Source organism: Xyrauchen texanus, chromosome 9, assembly GCF_025860055.1.
Source record: "Xyrauchen texanus isolate HMW12.3.18 chromosome 9, RBS_HiC_50CHRs, whole genome shotgun sequence".
NCBI lineage: Eukaryota > Metazoa > Chordata > Actinopteri > Cypriniformes > Catostomidae > Xyrauchen > Xyrauchen texanus.
Window position 1 is genome coordinate 37,291,377 of NC_068284.1, and position 18,026 is coordinate 37,309,402.

The window sequence follows — 18,026 nt, forward strand, 5'->3', positions numbered from 1 at the left end:
GCAGGACCCTAAACCATTTCAAAATATTTCATAATACAAAGCATTTTGCTGTCATCCCTATTAAAATTTGGCAAATAAAAATTAGAATTAATTATTCATAATTTATTGCAACTTCTCATGACTGGGCTGATGTTCTTATGCAGATCCAGGTGTGTAAACATTACTTATAATTCACAGCTCATTGTGGCTGATACCAATATTTTGAATATTTTATACTGATTTTAACTGATATTTTTAAGTATTAATTTGTAATCCTTTAACCTGGAACTGCAAATTAATTACATTTATGTATTTGGCAGATGCTTTTATCCAAAGCGACTTACAGTGCACTTATTACAGGGACAATCCCCCCGGAGCAACCTGGAGTTAAGTGCCTTGCTCAATGACACAATGGTGGTGGCCATGGGGGTCGAACCAGTGACCTTCTGATTACCAGTTATGTGCTTTAGCCCACTACGCCACCACCACACCACTAATTTATTTAAAGCTTCTTATTTGAAATATATGTCATTTAAAAGCTTCATGTTTGGACTTGCTCCATTTTAAGGTTTGGCTGATATAACATGAACCAGAAATGTGCCTATAAAACAAATGTTTGCTGATTTGAATGAGAAATACATGACAATACACTAGCATAAATTGTATGGTACCCATTTATATGAGTGTTTACGGTAATTCCGATGACACGCAAACAGAGAGAATAATGAACTTCAAACTGTAATAATGCATTAAACCAAAATGATGGTGATACATGGTGTAATATTTATGATAGCAGCCATACTATGTGTGCAGTGGTGAGCGTGGGCAGATGGACATGTGCAAGCAGCAAAAAACTAATTGCCAAGCAGCCTATTTTTAATGCTGCATTTTATAGTCTATGAGAGTGATGTTAAAAAGAAACTCGCTACTAAAATGATATACTTGTCCATTGTGAATATTCAGTGTAGCTGAGTACGAAGCACAGCCCACAAAGAGGTCATTGCCAAACTAAGCAATTTCCAATTGGTCAATGTGGTGAATTCACCTCTCAAAGTTGAATATATTTCGCCATGCGACATCTATTTTGTGTTCCTTTTTTATATCAAGTCAAGCTCTTTATTGTCATCATACAAGTACAACTAAATTATTGTGTTCCACTGGCTGTTGCATAAGCTTAGAAAAGAGAGTTGGAATAAGACATAAATGTAAAAAGGTAATTCCAGTAAGTTAATCGCATTTCTACACCAATTTAAACTGTTTAATTCAAACTTCAAATTGTACATCTTGAAACCAGCTAACATTTTCTGAGTGTTGGTTTATATTCAGCTTCATCAATTGCATCTACAGTTTTAATGTTAAATGTAATTTTTCCACCTCCTGTTAAAGCTGCTTTATGAACCGTCTGAGCATGTTTGAGACGACATAAATAAATACATACATCAACATCATGTGAAGCATAAATTTCGGTCTCTGTAATGAGTTCCACCGTTGTGGTTGCCACTTGCCTTAAACAACATTGAGGTTGTCAATGACAAAAATTAATCTCTTTGTCAGGCTGTGGCGAAGAATTCCCACAGATTTTTCATCGGAGAGACTTAATCTTCAACTGCTGCTGAGGCATCACTCACACAAAGTCATTTTTACTATGAATTTTCCTCCCTGCCCATTAGGTGGTGAAATGCACAAAGAATATGAATCCCCAAAAACAAGAGAAGACAAATATGAAAGTGAAATTGGAGATTGATAGTAAAAAAGTACTTAAATATTGATCTGTTTCTCAACCACACTTATCATATCAATTCAGAAGACATGGAATTAACCACTGGCATCATATGGATTACTTTTATGCCACCTTAATGTGCTTTTTGACCACCGTTCACTTGCATTGAATGTACCAACAGAGCTGAGATATTCTTCTAAATATCTTTGTTTGTGAACTACAGAAGAAAGTCCTACACATCTGGAATGGAATGGTGGTGAGTAAATGAGAGATTTTTTATATTTGGGAGAACTGTCCCTTTAAGCATTTACTCTGTAATTATTGATTTTGTGGATATTTAATTGTGCAAATAAATACAATGGAAACTGTTAATATACATTTTGACAAAGATTATTTCTATGTATTTAGGAAGAGGAGTTTGACCAAGCACAATAAGGAGCAGATGTCATCATAGCTTTGGGGTAGGAAGAGTGAAATGCCTTTCAACCCACTGGACGTAATAATTGTCCTCGAAAATGAGTTGCGGACATTTGTCAGAACTTGGGTCAGTGAACTGACATTTTGAGCTACTTTATGCCCTTCACATTCGCTACCAAAAGAAGCTGACACTTTTTCTTTCTTTTTTAAGGTTATTCAGTAAATGGTGTTGCAGCTTGATGGTGGCAAGGTCTGGCCACATTGAAAAGATCTTTTGAAAGAATAGTTTAATTTATAAATGCAAACTGTTTCTGGTGTTTTTGATAGAGTATTAGTTCAGAGAGTTTTCTCCTACCTGCGTATATTTCTGCAGTGCACAGTCTGTTAAAAAGCATTCTGAATTATGTTTATTTAGATTTACTGAAAGTATTTAAGTCATTGCATAGCCAACTTGTTTTTATGTTTATTGTCTTGATTGTGTTGCTAATTATGTATTTGAGAACACATTTTGGTTCTAGAAGAGCATGAACATCTATGTTAGATTGTAAATTTGTAAACAACAATAAAACCTTTGACATTCACCAGTTGTCTTATTTCTTCAGGTCATTTTATTTTAAAGTTAAATGAAAGTAAATGAACAGAACCTAGAATTTGAAGCTGCTAATAGCACTTATAATTGCGCTAAATGGGCTTATAATGCATAGCTGGTTAAACATAGACTCTAAGGGTAAAAAACCTTAAATGTAGTAGCTGGCATGGCACAGTATTTCAAGTAAAAGTATTTTTTGTAATGAAAGCTAATTAATTTGGGCATAGCCTATAGTTTTTTTAGATAACGTTGCTTAAAATTCCTAGTGGAATTTGCTTAAAAAGTGGGTTGCAAAAATGATGCACAATATTTTTAAGCAAATCCAGCAAATTATTTTTCAGAGTATGAGGCAGTGTAGATTAATGTCATGCAAACACTAGGGGGTTTGGAAGGCATGAGGCTGAGTAAATAATGACTATTTTCATTTTGTGGTAAACTATCCTCTTTATATACCATGTCTGAAAATGCATCAAAAAGTTTGCTACAACCACAAGACAAAAACACGGCGATGCTCTGCGGCTCAAAACCTCTACAAGAGATTTCATGGGTCGTAAACACAGTTCCCCTTTTCACAGCCTCCTTTGTGACCATCATCATGGGTCAACAATCTTGTTTTAATTAGGCTAGTAGTCTTTTAATTTTTTCAAGAGTGCTCAAAATCAACAACAAAGAATGACTAAGTTCTCTAGCAGTTTTCATTTACCCTTATAACTTACTTTTAAGATTTTGAGAAATGATGATGGGCAAGGTTACCTTCCTTCAATGAGACTTTGAAATCAGTTTAACTAACGTAGGTATGTCAAATGCAAATCATCGACACGCATAATTTCTCATCTAATTATCAAAATAATGCAGATTTTAAAAAATGAGAAATGATCAAACTGCTATCACTGACGACCTGAGCAAAAGACTGTGTGAGAATGTGCCAATGTGTGATGAATTTGAGGAGAATAACACTGGTGTGGTCTGTGTGCCTTTATTATAGGGGAGATTACTCATAGAGAGGAATGTGCATCCATATCTGCAATAGCATCGCATTTCTTAGTTTGCCAAAAGCAACAAGAGTGATGACATCTCTGTGATATCAGGAGATTCTAACCAGGGATGCTTTTATATTACTATTATTCAATGGTATGACCGATGTAGAATGTGTTTTTAGTTTAGTTTTTTCAGGTAGATGAGTTGAACTGGTGAAAATTTTGTAAATCTGATCTGATGTATTTGGCTTGGTTAATTTAATCCACAAAATCCTATTAAAAACGTAAACACAGTGTATGTACACGGCTTTGCGATGAATTTAAAATCATCCCACCAGTCCACTTATTCAGGGGTGTAGATTCCAGGGGAGATGGGAGTAACCCCACAATAATAAAAACAAGCAAGTACAACCACCCCAATATTTATACCATGATCAATGGAATCATGTAGATGTCACCCCTTTGCACTTATTATACTTTGCAAATGGTAAATCAGTAAACGTTTCAATGCCATTTTAACTGTCTGAAACAGAAATTAAACAGTTTTATGGGACCATCGTGTGTACATTTTTTTTTTTTAAACAATCCTAATTGGTCTCTTTCTTCTGCACTAGCATCTTTACTACTCCAGCCACTGTGAGAACTTGGCAATGGATATTGAAGATTCTGTTGACTTTTGTGAGACAAACTGCTTGTTATGTTCCTCATCTGCAAGTCGCTTTGGATAAAAGGGTCTGCGAAATGACTACATGTGAATACGTTGGGAAAGAGAGTAAACTCATATTTAAAATTAATATTTAACATACAACAAAATTACATTGACTACCAATGACTGGTTATTCCTAAACGTGACTTGCTATGGAGTGTACAGGTTGGGCTATATTATGTAAACAAAATCCTGGCAGAACTTACTCTTCTGTTTACAAGCACCAGTTTTATAGCACAGTAATTTTCCACCAGCAGCACTGGGAAAAACACACATATATGTTGTTAACTAAAATGACACATTTAGCCGAGGCTTTACAACTGTTTCCCATCTGTGATAATACAAAGAATAGACATCATGTGAGCGTCCCCAAAAATGTAGCAAAGTTTCAACCAAAATGCAATGTTTTACTACAGAAAACTGAGGTAACTTGGTACTAGCCACCAATGTTTTAAAAAATTAAAAGCTTCTAAAACTGATTGAAGATCCCAGATTGAACTGAAATGACTTTGCATTGGAAACAGTAACTGTAGAATACTATAGGCTATTTTAATATAGTAAAATTCTATTGTATTATGGCGGAAACTATGGTTACCGTGGTACATTTCTGTAAGGTTTTTCTATGGTTTTATAAAACACAGAAATGTAACACTGTGGGTGAAAAATGAAGCATGAACATACTACAGATGATTTTAACTAATTAAAGTTGTAGAACTGAGTTCTTATACATGCTGGCTGGATCTCAAACCCTATTTAGGTTCCTATCTAGACAGCGTGTCGGGGTATAATAGGCAGCACAGGTCTATGATGCCCAAATATGCTGTCTAGGTAGACAGCTGACTACCAGCATGTTGTGTAGCAGCCACTCACTCAGTTAAAGCAAATAAACAAGCATCACCTTTGGTTTTTCATCCTGTTCTCCTTTTTGTTCAAAACCCCCGGAACGCAGTTGGTCAGCTCGGTCCAGTCCGCGTGTAAGCCACAACTCCAACCGGTGGAGAACCGCGAGAAGAGCCAGGTCTCTTTCCTATTGGGTCGGTAACAGGTACACTTCTTCTGTCCCGGTCTGCAATCGCACGGAACCTCCAGCCTCACATTCTGGACCAGATGCCTGCCGAATGTGGTTCCGCCGGTCTTCTGGATGTGGAGGAACACGATCACATCTTCTCCTTTGATTTCAAAATCCACCGTCCGCTCCAGATCTCGGATGGGGAAATAGTATTTCTTCACGTAATGTGGATCAGGAGTCGGGAAGAGATCAGCATCGTCTTCCAGCAAGTACCCGTGCGGAGAGCCGAAGTTCATCATCCCCGGAGCCACGTACTGATACAAAATCAGCATGAACAGAACCGAGCCGACCACGATGAACAGAAATTTACTGCTCATCTCAACCATGTTCCTTCCAGTGAGGAGGTTCATGTGTTACCATTTCCCGGTTGACTGTTTTTGAGGGTGCTGATACGCGGTCTCCATGTAAACACACCGTGGTCAGAGCAGCGCGCGCGGAAAGTAAATATTCAGACACATTGTGGCAGAAAGTAAATAATCGGACGCATTGTATCAGGAGCGTTGCAGGATATGATCCAGTACAGGACGGTCTCTCTCCTTCCACCACTGTATGACACAGTGTGTGTTTGTGCAGGCTACAGTGTGTTTAAAGTCCTCGACACATCGGTGTGAAGCTCCTCCACCCGCGTGCACAGCGACACCCACTTTCCCAACACACACGCGCTCCAGACTTGCTCAAAAACGATATGAAATATTTAGGTTCTTGTCGACGCCCGCGGTTGATAACGGAAACTATTTTATGCTTATATATAGCCTATATATTGATATGTCATAGAACGTTTCAAGATATTTTTTTTCTAAACTTAAGCTGTGTCCCAAATGACGCACTATATAGCCTACTATGCACTTTCCACAATACACTATGCACTTAGCAATGTAGTGTATGCATTTCATTGCATTTTACAAGTTGTACACTGTAAAAAAAAAAAAAAAAAAAGTGTCTGTCATTTTTATTGGTAAAAGACTGTAAACGTGCTACAGAAGTAAAACTTTAATTGATTAACGAATTTTAACTGTAAACTATACAGTTCATTTTATACATATATATATAGTATATATATATATATATATATATATATATATATATATATATATATATATATATATATATATATTAGGGCTGTCGATTTAACGCGTTAATTCAGTGCGTTAAAAAAATTCACGCAATTAATCACATGCCCACGGACCATCAAGGAAGATTCCTGAGAAATGCAAGCATGTAGTACCACCTGTTTACTCCAGAGGGCAGTAAGTGAAATTTCAGCTGTATGAGCAACACGCAGTTTATACAGTGAAGAAAACACTTCAGTAGGCAGAACAACACAAACATGTGTTACGTTCTTGCGTTCAAAACACTCGAAGGAGCGCAAATGCGATCTAAGGTATCTCAGGATGTGTTAAAATATTGAGTATTAAACTATATTTAACTTGACACAGTGACCTAAACATTTTATGTTAATGACGCAACACACCCGAGACGTCTGACGTAGGTGTAAATTGACGGGCCCTTAAACAAGCCCTCATAATAAATCTCCAACTGACTGACAAATTCACTTGTGAAATGGATTGCTGTGAACTGTGTGCCAATGATTGACTTATGATCAATAATATGGTAGTAAACAATACATTGTATTCTAATGCCACTTTTTGTATTGTCTTATCAATGATAACTCTTCTGCAACAGGAATGTAATACATTGTAATTATCTGAATAGTTTATATATATATATATATATATATATATATATATATATATATATATATATATATATATATATATATATATTCATCATATTTCATTACATTTTATGGGAATAGTTATGTTTATTCTTATTTTTAATATCAGTTGTGTACATTGGGGTGTTCTGTTTTATATTTAATGTAGTTTAGTTCATGTTTACAGCATTATTTAAATTTCACATGTGTTACCCTGATGGTGTTTAATGTTTGTGTGAGTGACACTGAGCACTGTCTCTACATGTTTATTGGTCATTGCTCCTGGAATAGCCACTATTGATGAACTTTATGTCATCATGTGCTCTTCTGTCATTATTACAGTTATAACCAATACCTTATAAAGTAAAAAGCAGATTTTTATAGTTTCAGAAGGTCAATATCAAGTTAGTGAATTTTTTTACAAACTACAAATGTAAATTTAAGAGAATTTAGGTCATGTAAATTACAACAGTCTTAAAATGTAAAATGTACAAGTTGTTCTGTAAAATTGTTTGTATTTGTACTATATTTTTACATTATAATTATTATTAGGAAAAACAACAGGATTTTTTTGAGTAGTACCGTCGTAAATAGAACACTTGATGTATTTTGTTACAAGGAAACCCTTTAAAAAAACTCAACTAACTGCAAACTTGGCACAAATTTGCCATGAACTCTCGATTTTTGTACTGTATAACAGCTTATAGAAGTGACGTTTCAAACATGTGATGTGTTTCTGCTAAGTTTAGTGCATTGGCAAACTCAGTTAAGCATACATATCTCAAATAATGAATAACGAACACATTCAAACATATTGAAACGTGGAGTGATGGTAAAGCATTCAACTTACATTTGTAAGGTGCTGTCTTCAATACCGCAAGTGCAGGAAATGTCCAACATCCCCACTCTGCTTTGATGGTTGAAGTAGTACATGATCCGTGTACTCGTATGACAATTCTTGTTGTTGCAGTTTTAATAATTAAAAAAGGGTATTTATAGTTTAGCATGAAAGAAATATGAAGGTTCTTTCTGAATTATCAGAAAAACATGTAACAGGTTGATAAATACACCTCCTCAAATGCTTAATACAATGCTACGCCTGATAAATGTAGCGTATGAAATGTAAACTACCATCAGACATACAAAATACACCTTTAGAGCTTAAATTATTTACCCACATACATATCATAGAGACGTGGGTTCGAATCCAGCTCTCGTGTATAAACCTTTATATGATATTATCAGTTGAAAAACAGTTAGGTGATTTTAATCTTGTGACGTTTCGTGCCAGACAATATACACATAATAAATATTTGTACAGTTCTTATTGTTTGTGTCACTATTTAAACGATTGTTACAATAATGATACATGGACTGGTATAAATGGTGTAACAAATCTTCTGCTGTGTCATTAATATTGGAAAATGTCATTTATTTATCAGAACTACTTAATTGATGTATGATATCAATGGTGTAACAATACTTTTGGTATATTAATAATACTGGTACTATTAATATGTAATTTTATGTTTTAATATAGCTTGTCTTAGAGCAAACTTGAATATACAGCGCAACTATATCTCAATAATAATAATAAGGTGAGGACAAATACTTACAAACCAGTTTGAATTAAAATGTGTAATGAAAAACCCCCACATATTATAGGATATACTATATATAATTACAGCAGTGCAGTTTGTAAACAATATACAAACTATATAATTAGGTATTACTTAGATAATCAAACGCATGAAATAAATGTTACATTATAAAAATAATAATATAAAACTGTGCAAATGAGTAATCACCAACATTAAAATGCTTGATTTGCAACTGTAAGTATATTGTAAATATAAGGGCAAATATACAAAAATGTGAGCACAAATGCTTACAAACCAGTTTATTCTTACAGGTTTTATATATATACAGCAATGCAATTTGTTAACATAAAGCCAAAATAATATACTATTTACATGATTAGGTATTATTTAGATAATACCCACGCCTCATTGGTCAATTCTTCGAAGAATCCAAGTAGCGGTATGGGCCGTGGTTGGTCAATTCCAGCAACCAGGTAGTGACAAGTGTCTGATTGGTTCATTCGTTGAATATTCTTGTTAGCGAGGACATGATTGGGCCATTTCTGGATATGACTACCAGAAATGAGCTCTACTGACAGGTTGCTTTAGGTGGCTCAGTGGGTAGCACTATCACCTCATAGCAAGAAGGTTTTTGGATCAAGTCCTGGCTCACCCAGAACTTTTTGTATGTAGTTTGCATATTCTCCCCATGTTTGTGTGGGTTTCCTCCAGGTGCTCTGGTTTCCACCACAGTCCAAAAAACATGCATGTTAAGGGGATTGGAAACTCTAAATTGCCTGTGAATGCATATGGCTTCCTGTCCAGAGTGTTTCCCTGCCTATGACCCAAGAGAGCTGGAATAGGCTCAAGTACTACCTGTGACCCTAAATAGGACAAGCAGCTATAGAAGATGGATGGAATGTAAAATTCAAACAAATAAAATATTTAGGTTCTAGTGAAAGCCTGCAATTTTTGTGCAGAATCAGAGTTCCCTTTCCCTGCTTGAGGAAAACAGTGGAACATAAAATCAACACAGAAACATCTTGGTTACTGTCATAACCTCATAATAAAGTTTTGTTGATGTAGTGACACTAGGGGTCGCTCTTGGAAGCCCTAAACACCTCTGATCTTTGAAAAAAGGCCAATGGCATGACATCTACTGTGCGCGCAATACAAGATCTCGCACGCGAGGACATGCCTGTCATCAGGCGCAAGACGATTCCTCAAAGTCTCCCACTCATCTGCTGCTTTTGCTCACTCAAACAGTGACTCACATGCAGAGGGTCCGTTGGTGAAGCCATGTCTAAAGGTGAAGCTGAGCTTGTCATGAAACCTCTTATAGCAGGCATCCAATCACAACAGACTTCTGGAAATGGGCATTATATCTGCCGTTAATTTAGAAGGGAATCAATTTATTGTCAGTCAGTTTGCTGAATGACACTACTCTTTTAAAAAAATGTTTTTACAGCAAATACCCCTAGTACTTCAGTTTATTAAGATTTTCTCAAAAGCTCAAAATGTGAGATATTGGCCATCCATGATCATCCTAATAGAAAATTGTATAATATCCCAGTTTAAAATGACGTTAAATGTTTAGTTATCCGGATAGTCGTTGGATAATTTAGAAAAATTTGATTTTGATAAAAATGTAGTGAGATGTAAATGAATTATGAATTCTTGGCTGCAGAAAGACGTAACAATATTCGGAAGGATTCTATTGACGATAGTAGAGAATCTTTCTATATTCATTAATCCGTGTTTCTCACTAGCAGCTTCTGCTAAATTGATAAAATAAATAAATACATGGAATATTGATTTTATATGGAAAAGTCATTATATACGTAAAAGTGATATGATTAAAGATTATGAAGATGGAGGTCTTAAGACAATTGGCTTTGACATTATGAATGGGACTATCAAGTTTAAAGGGTTAAAATCGTTTTTTTAATAATGAGTCATTCTGGTTTGAGATTACTTCAGCTGTATTTAAAAAATATGGTGGTATAAGTTCTCTGTTACAGTGTGACTTTGACATTTCCAAACTCCCTGTAAAACTTTCTGCTTTTCACCAACAAGTACTATTATATTGGAAATTGATTTTCACACATAATTTTAGCACACATAACAAGTCAATCTGGAATAACAGATAGAAGTGAGAAGAAAAGTGGTGGCAAAAAGGCTTATGGTCAGTGACACATATGATGGATAACTTTGGGAGTATAATGAGTCTCAATCATTTTTGTGTTAAATACAATATAAGTTGCTCACTTAAAGTGTATGATAAAATTCTTAAAAGTATCCCATTGTCGATGATTAAATTAAGGAACAATTAAAATATTCAGTGGTAAAACCTAAATTGCATGATCTCATGATAGCAGATAAAAATGCTCTAACAGATTTTTGAGAGATGGTTTAGGGGTGCCCAATACGTCGATCGCGATCTACCAGTCAATCGCAAAGGCAATGCTGGTAGATCGCACAAAAATGAAATGTACTTTCGTTAAATTTGAATAAAAATAAATATAATGTCTTTCCTTCTTTTAGTTTCTGCCTGTCTGATTCCATTCAATTTTGCCTAATCCGGGCAGTAGCATCGCAATTTCGCGCTCTGTTCTCAGAAGTCCTTGGAAGGCGCATATGCGCAAACCTAGTTGTCATGGAAACTGAATAAACAAAACCTCGCCTGGTCAATATTTACTCGTCATCAGAATAAGGTAAATACCCTGGCTATTGTAATCTATTGTGCTGTAGGTGTTTTGGGTTTAGTTTTAAAACTGAATGATATCAACATTGAACATTATTATATATATTTTTATTAATTAGAAGATGAATTCCATTTAGGGATACATGCAGTAGTCCCAACAAGCATTTTCTTATTTTAAATGAAACTGTGTTTTTTTTTAGTTGGTAGATCTTATTGAGTAGATCATCACACAAAAAAGTGTGGGCACCCCTGGTTTACTACAATAATGTTTTACAGGTCCTGTAAAGAGATCTTACCTTTTTCATCATTTGGAGAAGAAAGAATTGAGTGAAATTAGAACTCATTTATTTTCATTTCCCATTGCCCCTTAATGTAAAGAGGTGCACTTTAAAATTATGAATCATATTTATCCAACTAAATAATTTTTAAGAATAAGATTTAATATTGGGGACTCAAATATGTGTCAAATACACAAGTCAGAGATAGAAACAGCTTAACACTTGTTTTTGCAATGTAATTTGGTGTATTCATTCTGGAAGGATGCATTTAGCTGGATGCAACAAAAAATACCTGCGAGACTGATAATTTCATGGGAAATTAATACATTTGGTTTATTAATTAAGGATCAAAATGTATCTTATGTTATTAATAATTTTTGCTTTTGTTATTTTGTACACAATGTATTGTTTTTTTTATTTTGTACACAAATGTACATTTTTCAAAATTCCTCCCCGAATACTTGCTTTTAAAGAGGAATTTTCAATGTATTTAGAGATATTGAGTGGGATGAAAAGTCCCAAAGCAAAATATGTATATTCTTTGTTGAAGGATTGGTTTTGTAATGTTAAAATCTCCTACTCCCCTGCTTTATTTTTATTTTTGTTTATTTTACTTATTTACATATATTTGTAATGTATTGTTTGGTATGTTGCAGAGAATGTGATGTGTAAACTGAATTGTAATCTCAGTCTTTGTTTGTAAATCTTTCAGGTATGACTGCCTTTCTGTTGATGTTCATACAAGAATAAAAAAAATAAAAAATTATAATAAAAAAACAGAGTTCCGGAAAAAGGGTAAGTAACCAATGACATTTTAGTTTACAATTAAAAGAGCAATGCCCATCCCACAACTGTCAAAAACAAAAGTGTTTGAGCAAGCAAAAGCAGCAGATGAGATTAGACAGAGTGTGAGATTTAGGGGAATTGTCTTGCGCATGCTGTCAGGCATGCCTTACCTGTGAGATCTTGTATTTGGCGTGAAGGAGATGTCATGCGCATGCGGGATCTTCCTGTTTGCTAGTGCAGTAATAAACTATTATTACTAGTGTCAATAATGCGCGCGAGGGTTTAAAAAGCGCGCGCGAGTTCTTCCTTTTTTCCGCTTTAATATATCGCGTGTGCGAGCGTCAATAACGCGAGCGGATTAATGGCGTTGAAATGCCTTTATATAGTGTCACTACATCGACACAACGTCGAGTGAGTGACAGATAGGGAATGGTTAGGCTTGAGCTACAAGTCATTCTGAACTCCTCCTCCACAGGTAGCGGGCAGTATTGAGAGATGTGTGAAGCTGCAAATTGAGAAATGTAGTTAGAAATTGTCATTGGCTCGTGTTTTACCTCATAAAAGTGTATCTTAGAGTAGCATGCGCCACATAGTAGATCTAGATGTTAGCAAGCAAATAAATAATACAAAAAAATACATTTTAGGTGTATCTGCTATATTTTGCTGCAATTTGGGGTGATAGCATCAAACATACTAAATGGCTTGAAATGACAATGACACAAAATTAATGAATTGTATCATTGAAATGTATTAAGACTAATATTATAAGTACACAAACAGTTTATTCAGACTTATATGCTATTGTATAGAGATGCACCGATTGTGGAATTCTGGGCCGATACCTGATACCGTTTTTTTTTTTAAATTTAATCCCCCTTTTGTGCCAGTGAAACAAATAAATCTACATTATAAAAAATAAATGAGCTGTTTTTAAGTCTTTCAGCCCTGCATCACACTATCTTTGAATGAGCACAAATTCAATCATACAAACATCTGTCTACTCAATGAGAAGAATTTTCAGTACATTATTTTCATGACATTCTTCACAAAAACATTTTTTTCTGAAACATACATGTAATGAAATTTTAATTTAAAAGTGGTTACAAAAGCAATAAAATATAAAATAAAATATAAAAGATAAATAATTAATAAATACAAAAATAAATAGGGCCATCTTTCAGCTCTTGTGTTTTACATACAGAATACAAAGTTCTTGTGTTTCCTTTAAGCACGACTTACAGTAGGTTAAAAAATGGGGCTGATTCCCATGATAGCGCCAAGCGATCATCTGTGTTCCGCAACTGCTTTTTGGACCTTGAATAACGTATAACGTGTGAGTAAGGGCAGCCGGTGGACTTTCTGGTGCCCTCCTAGGGTAAGATGGTGCCCCCCTAGGGAGCTGGTGCCCAACGCAGACTGCGTAGTCTGCTTATAGGGAGCGGCGGTACTGCTGTACTACTTTACTCTCAGAATATTTAACCAACTATTGTCAACTGAAACAAAAGGCTGTCTTTTAGAGAGGTAGCTTCAGCTAGTGCTGTGTCATGTGAACAAGGAGCTGAATGTGTTTTTGCATCCGCTTGTGCTGTTTTTCAATCGTCTTCCATGTAAACATTCGCTAGATGGATGTCTTTTGACAACTGCGTCACGTTTCACTGTGTTTTTAGCATCTCTCATGGGAGCGCAGCATTTTTAGATGTCGTGTCTAGTTAAAAAACGTCTTAAACTGATATAAATGTGTCACGAGACTCCTGCTTTCTGCTCTATTCGTTGTGGTGCATTTAGCTTTTTTAGCACGAAAACACATTTGTCTGAACAGTTAATGGAAGAAATGCTTTAGCCAATAATTACATGAAATCTACAATAAATAAATGCTTATCTCAAAATCAACAAAATGTAATTCTTTGTTGTTGGTATTATAGTAACACCTGTTGGATCTTTTCCAATTCTGCAGCTGGGTAGGCAACTGTTGTCCAAGTCGACTCAAATAACCAACGCATTTAAACAGATAAATATCGGCTACTGCATCGGTGAATGACATTATATTTGCCGTAAGGCCGATGGCAGTCAACAAGGCGAATATCGGCCAATACCGATGTTTGGCCGATAAATCGGTCCATACCTACTTTTGTATGTTGCCTTAATCACATTTTCCTCCTCAAACACAATTGCTGTTGAATGCCATCCAAAGTAAACCCACTGGCATTCATTCAAAACATCTTTCTTGAGAACTAATATTAGCAAAGCTTTCAATAGAAAGCTTAGTTAAAGTACTGTGTGTGCATGGCTAAGCTAATTCACTAACATCAGTAATTCCCCAGTTTATAAAGGCCTGATCATGTACAAATTAAACAAATGATGTTTGCAACTTGCTCGCTTAAATACTGCAAGCCAAATTAACAAGTTTATATTTACAACCGAGAGGCAGCGGCGGCCTCGAGAAAGCCTGTCATTTGATATCATGATTATTGCGCCTGGGGACCCACTGCATAATGAAGCTATGGAAATGCCACGTTGTGGCTGATCATTTGTTGCTGAGTTGCTTCACTGAGATGAATAGAAAAGTGAGTCTTGCCCTCTGGTTCTGTTATGCAGTTACAACAACTCCTGTATCACATGGTGGGCTCCACCATGCATATCTATTTCACTTATGTACATTTCCCCACTGTCTTAGTAGAATCAATGCACATAATATGCTTTGTGTTAGAGTTTACTTGTGGGGAAACACAGGTTAGTTGACATCAGTGGTGTAATCAAGGGTGGGCTGGGGTTGGCCAGGGCCCACCCAAATTAAACACAGGCCCACCCAGAATATTAGAGATTAATCTTTGATATCATATATGTATTTTTAAAACAATTAGAATAGCATACATTCTAATTTCTGAAAGTGTGAAAGAACTGTTTGAACATGCCGCTTCTCTGCTGTTAAGGTAAATTTGGTAAAAAAAAAATTTGCAAATATAAACATTGGCTATTTTCGGAAAAGCATCTCGGAACTATACAAACAATGTACTGAGATCATGTAACAATAATGTAGCACACTACCATCTGAAACATATATTGTTGCATATTGCATTGTGTTTCATACACTATTTCTAAAAAAAATAAATAAATAAGAAATAGGAATTCAGAGAATTCACTAAAAATATATGTTTTTTCAAAGGTTCTTTACTGATCTTAATAGTTCTATTTAGAACCGTATCTTCCTAAAGAATCATATTGTACTGAAATGGTTCTTTGCGTTGGGCATTAGGGGTTCTTTATTCCCGCCATTTTGGTTTTTGACTATAACTGTCACTAAATTATTTCAAAGCCACCATGTCATTGGTTGACTCACACATATGGAGTCCTGGCAGCTCAACCAACCAATTTCATAGACCATCAACACTCTCCATGGGTAAAACTTGATCACTCATATTAAACATGTCACTCAAACATTTAACCTTTAGTAGTTTTAGCAGGAACATTTTCAGGGACAAAAATTCCCATTAACTCAGATAAATAGGAGTGAGCATTTGCTTATATTTCTTTCGCTTCACTCGCAGTTTTTGAAAGTGAAACTGACGAATTTAAGGTTTAGAGTTTATCGTAAATGTGTTGTTTGGGAGCAAACATTTTATTAAGAGCTTGGCCAAAATTGAAGTCATGATTTATACCACTTTTGTTACCACTATGGCTGAAATGGTTCATGTTGGGGAGATCACACTGTCTCAGATTAATTCAAAAAAATCCTAGAAGACTATGCAATAACCTGTATGGAAGAACTTTCCACACTAAAAAATCCAACTTGCAAAAAGTTGGAATAATGATGATTTGTCTGTTAACTGGACAAGAAAACATGAAAAAGTCGTCTTAACCAGTGAAAAAAGTTGGTTCAAAAATCCTTAGATCAACTTGTATCTGCTGTAAATGTTGACTGTACTTGGGACTGCAATTTGACAAGTAAGACAGTTTGTTAGGAGGTTGGAGCATGTGCATTGACATATCGGAATTTGGCACAGGTGCTTTGCAGCGGAGCGTGCAATTATTTGAGCATCGAAAGCCTGGCGAGGCTACCAACGACAACATGCTTCTTCTGGGCTGACAGTGAGTGAACATCATCATTAAAAGTAAGTAAACATATTTAAACTATCAATATTTGTAAAAATGTAACATTGAAAATTGCTACATTTATCAGTCTGTTGTAAACGTTGGTTATGACATGCAATAGAGCCATATGCCAATAAATTAACAGCTATCTTCAGTATATATTGTATGTAAAATGTTTATACTGCAGTAATTTTTATTGAGAAATTTGGTTATGACATACAATAGAGCCGGTGGCAGTCATTTGGTTAGTCAGAGTACAAGCTCGAAATAATGACTAATTGTAATTGTAAATCAATTATGTTATACTCCTATATTAAGTACTTGTTTGGGAATCTCTGTAATATTGTTATTGATTGCACCAAAGAAACGACATCATAAATTCATATCTTCAGCCTAGGTTTAATGCTGCCTCCATCAGAATTATCCTACATCCCACTACTGAAGTGGTAATTACGAGTATGTTGTGTTCACGTGATTTGTTGTGACATGTATGATGCCAGGTTAATTCATACATATTCCTTGAGGAACTCTTGTTTTGACACCATAATACATACAGTATCACTCAGTTAACTTGCTGACGATAATGGAATTTTGGTACGGTGTGAAAATGTACAAAATTCATCAAATGTTTGCTGATATGAATTTGACAGAAACTGCAAGCATTAATAATTAGCTGTATTTAGAAAAATGTATAAAACCTGTCATTCAGTACAGAAACTGAACTCTCCTCCGCCATGTTGAAAGTTGAAAGTCCCATCTTGGAAACTGTGTCTAATTTTACTCTCTTCTGGGTACAATTTGTCCCCAAAACTATAGGTAAATGCAGTACCACCACTTCCTACATGCATACTACGCAGTCTGTGTAAGGCACCAAGTCCCTAAGAGGGCACCAGAAAGTCCACCGGCTACCCTTGCTCACACGTTATACGTTATTCATAGACCCGAAAGCAGTTGCATAACACAGACGATCAATTCACGCTCATATCACGCGAACCCCTTTTTTTGTGTTGTTTTATCATGTCTATTGTGAGGTATGAGAAGCCTATTAAATAATCTGAAATATAAGACCTTTTTTTATTTCAATCACCAGCCGTGAAAGGATTTTAAATGCATCACGAGTCAAATCAAATCAAATCAAATCACTTTATTGTCACACTACCATGTACACAAGTGCAACAGTAGGTGAAATTCTTGAGTGTGGACCTTCTCGAGACATTCAGAGAGCATCAATACATGAGCGCATCCCGCAACGGCTCAAGTTATACAGAGCAAGAAAAGTGGCTTTTGGACAAGAGAAGGGAAATCTTAACAAGCTCAATCAGCACACATTGTGAAGGGCTCACTTACATTGTCTACATATACTGAAACACTGACTCTGAACCTAATTGTGTATTTCTATTCAGACAGACGCTGTAGGA

General features: G+C 35.5%; 1 protein-coding gene across 2 annotated transcripts in view; it reads right to left on the minus strand.

Moving 5' to 3' along the window:
* The window catches only part of LOC127649471 (heparan-sulfate 6-O-sulfotransferase 1-A), a 203,215-nt gene extending 197,034 nt beyond the window's left edge, over positions 1–6,181 (minus strand). For both annotated transcript variants that reach the window (XM_052134571.1, XM_052134570.1), the window contains exon 1: positions 5,287–6,181. In XM_052134571.1, the coding sequence (XP_051990531.1) occupies positions 5,287–5,807 (521 nt within the window). In that variant the 5' untranslated portion in view covers positions 5,808–6,181. The remainder of the gene's footprint in view (positions 1–5,286) is intronic.
* Between the last annotated feature and the right edge of the window lie 11,845 nt (positions 6,182–18,026).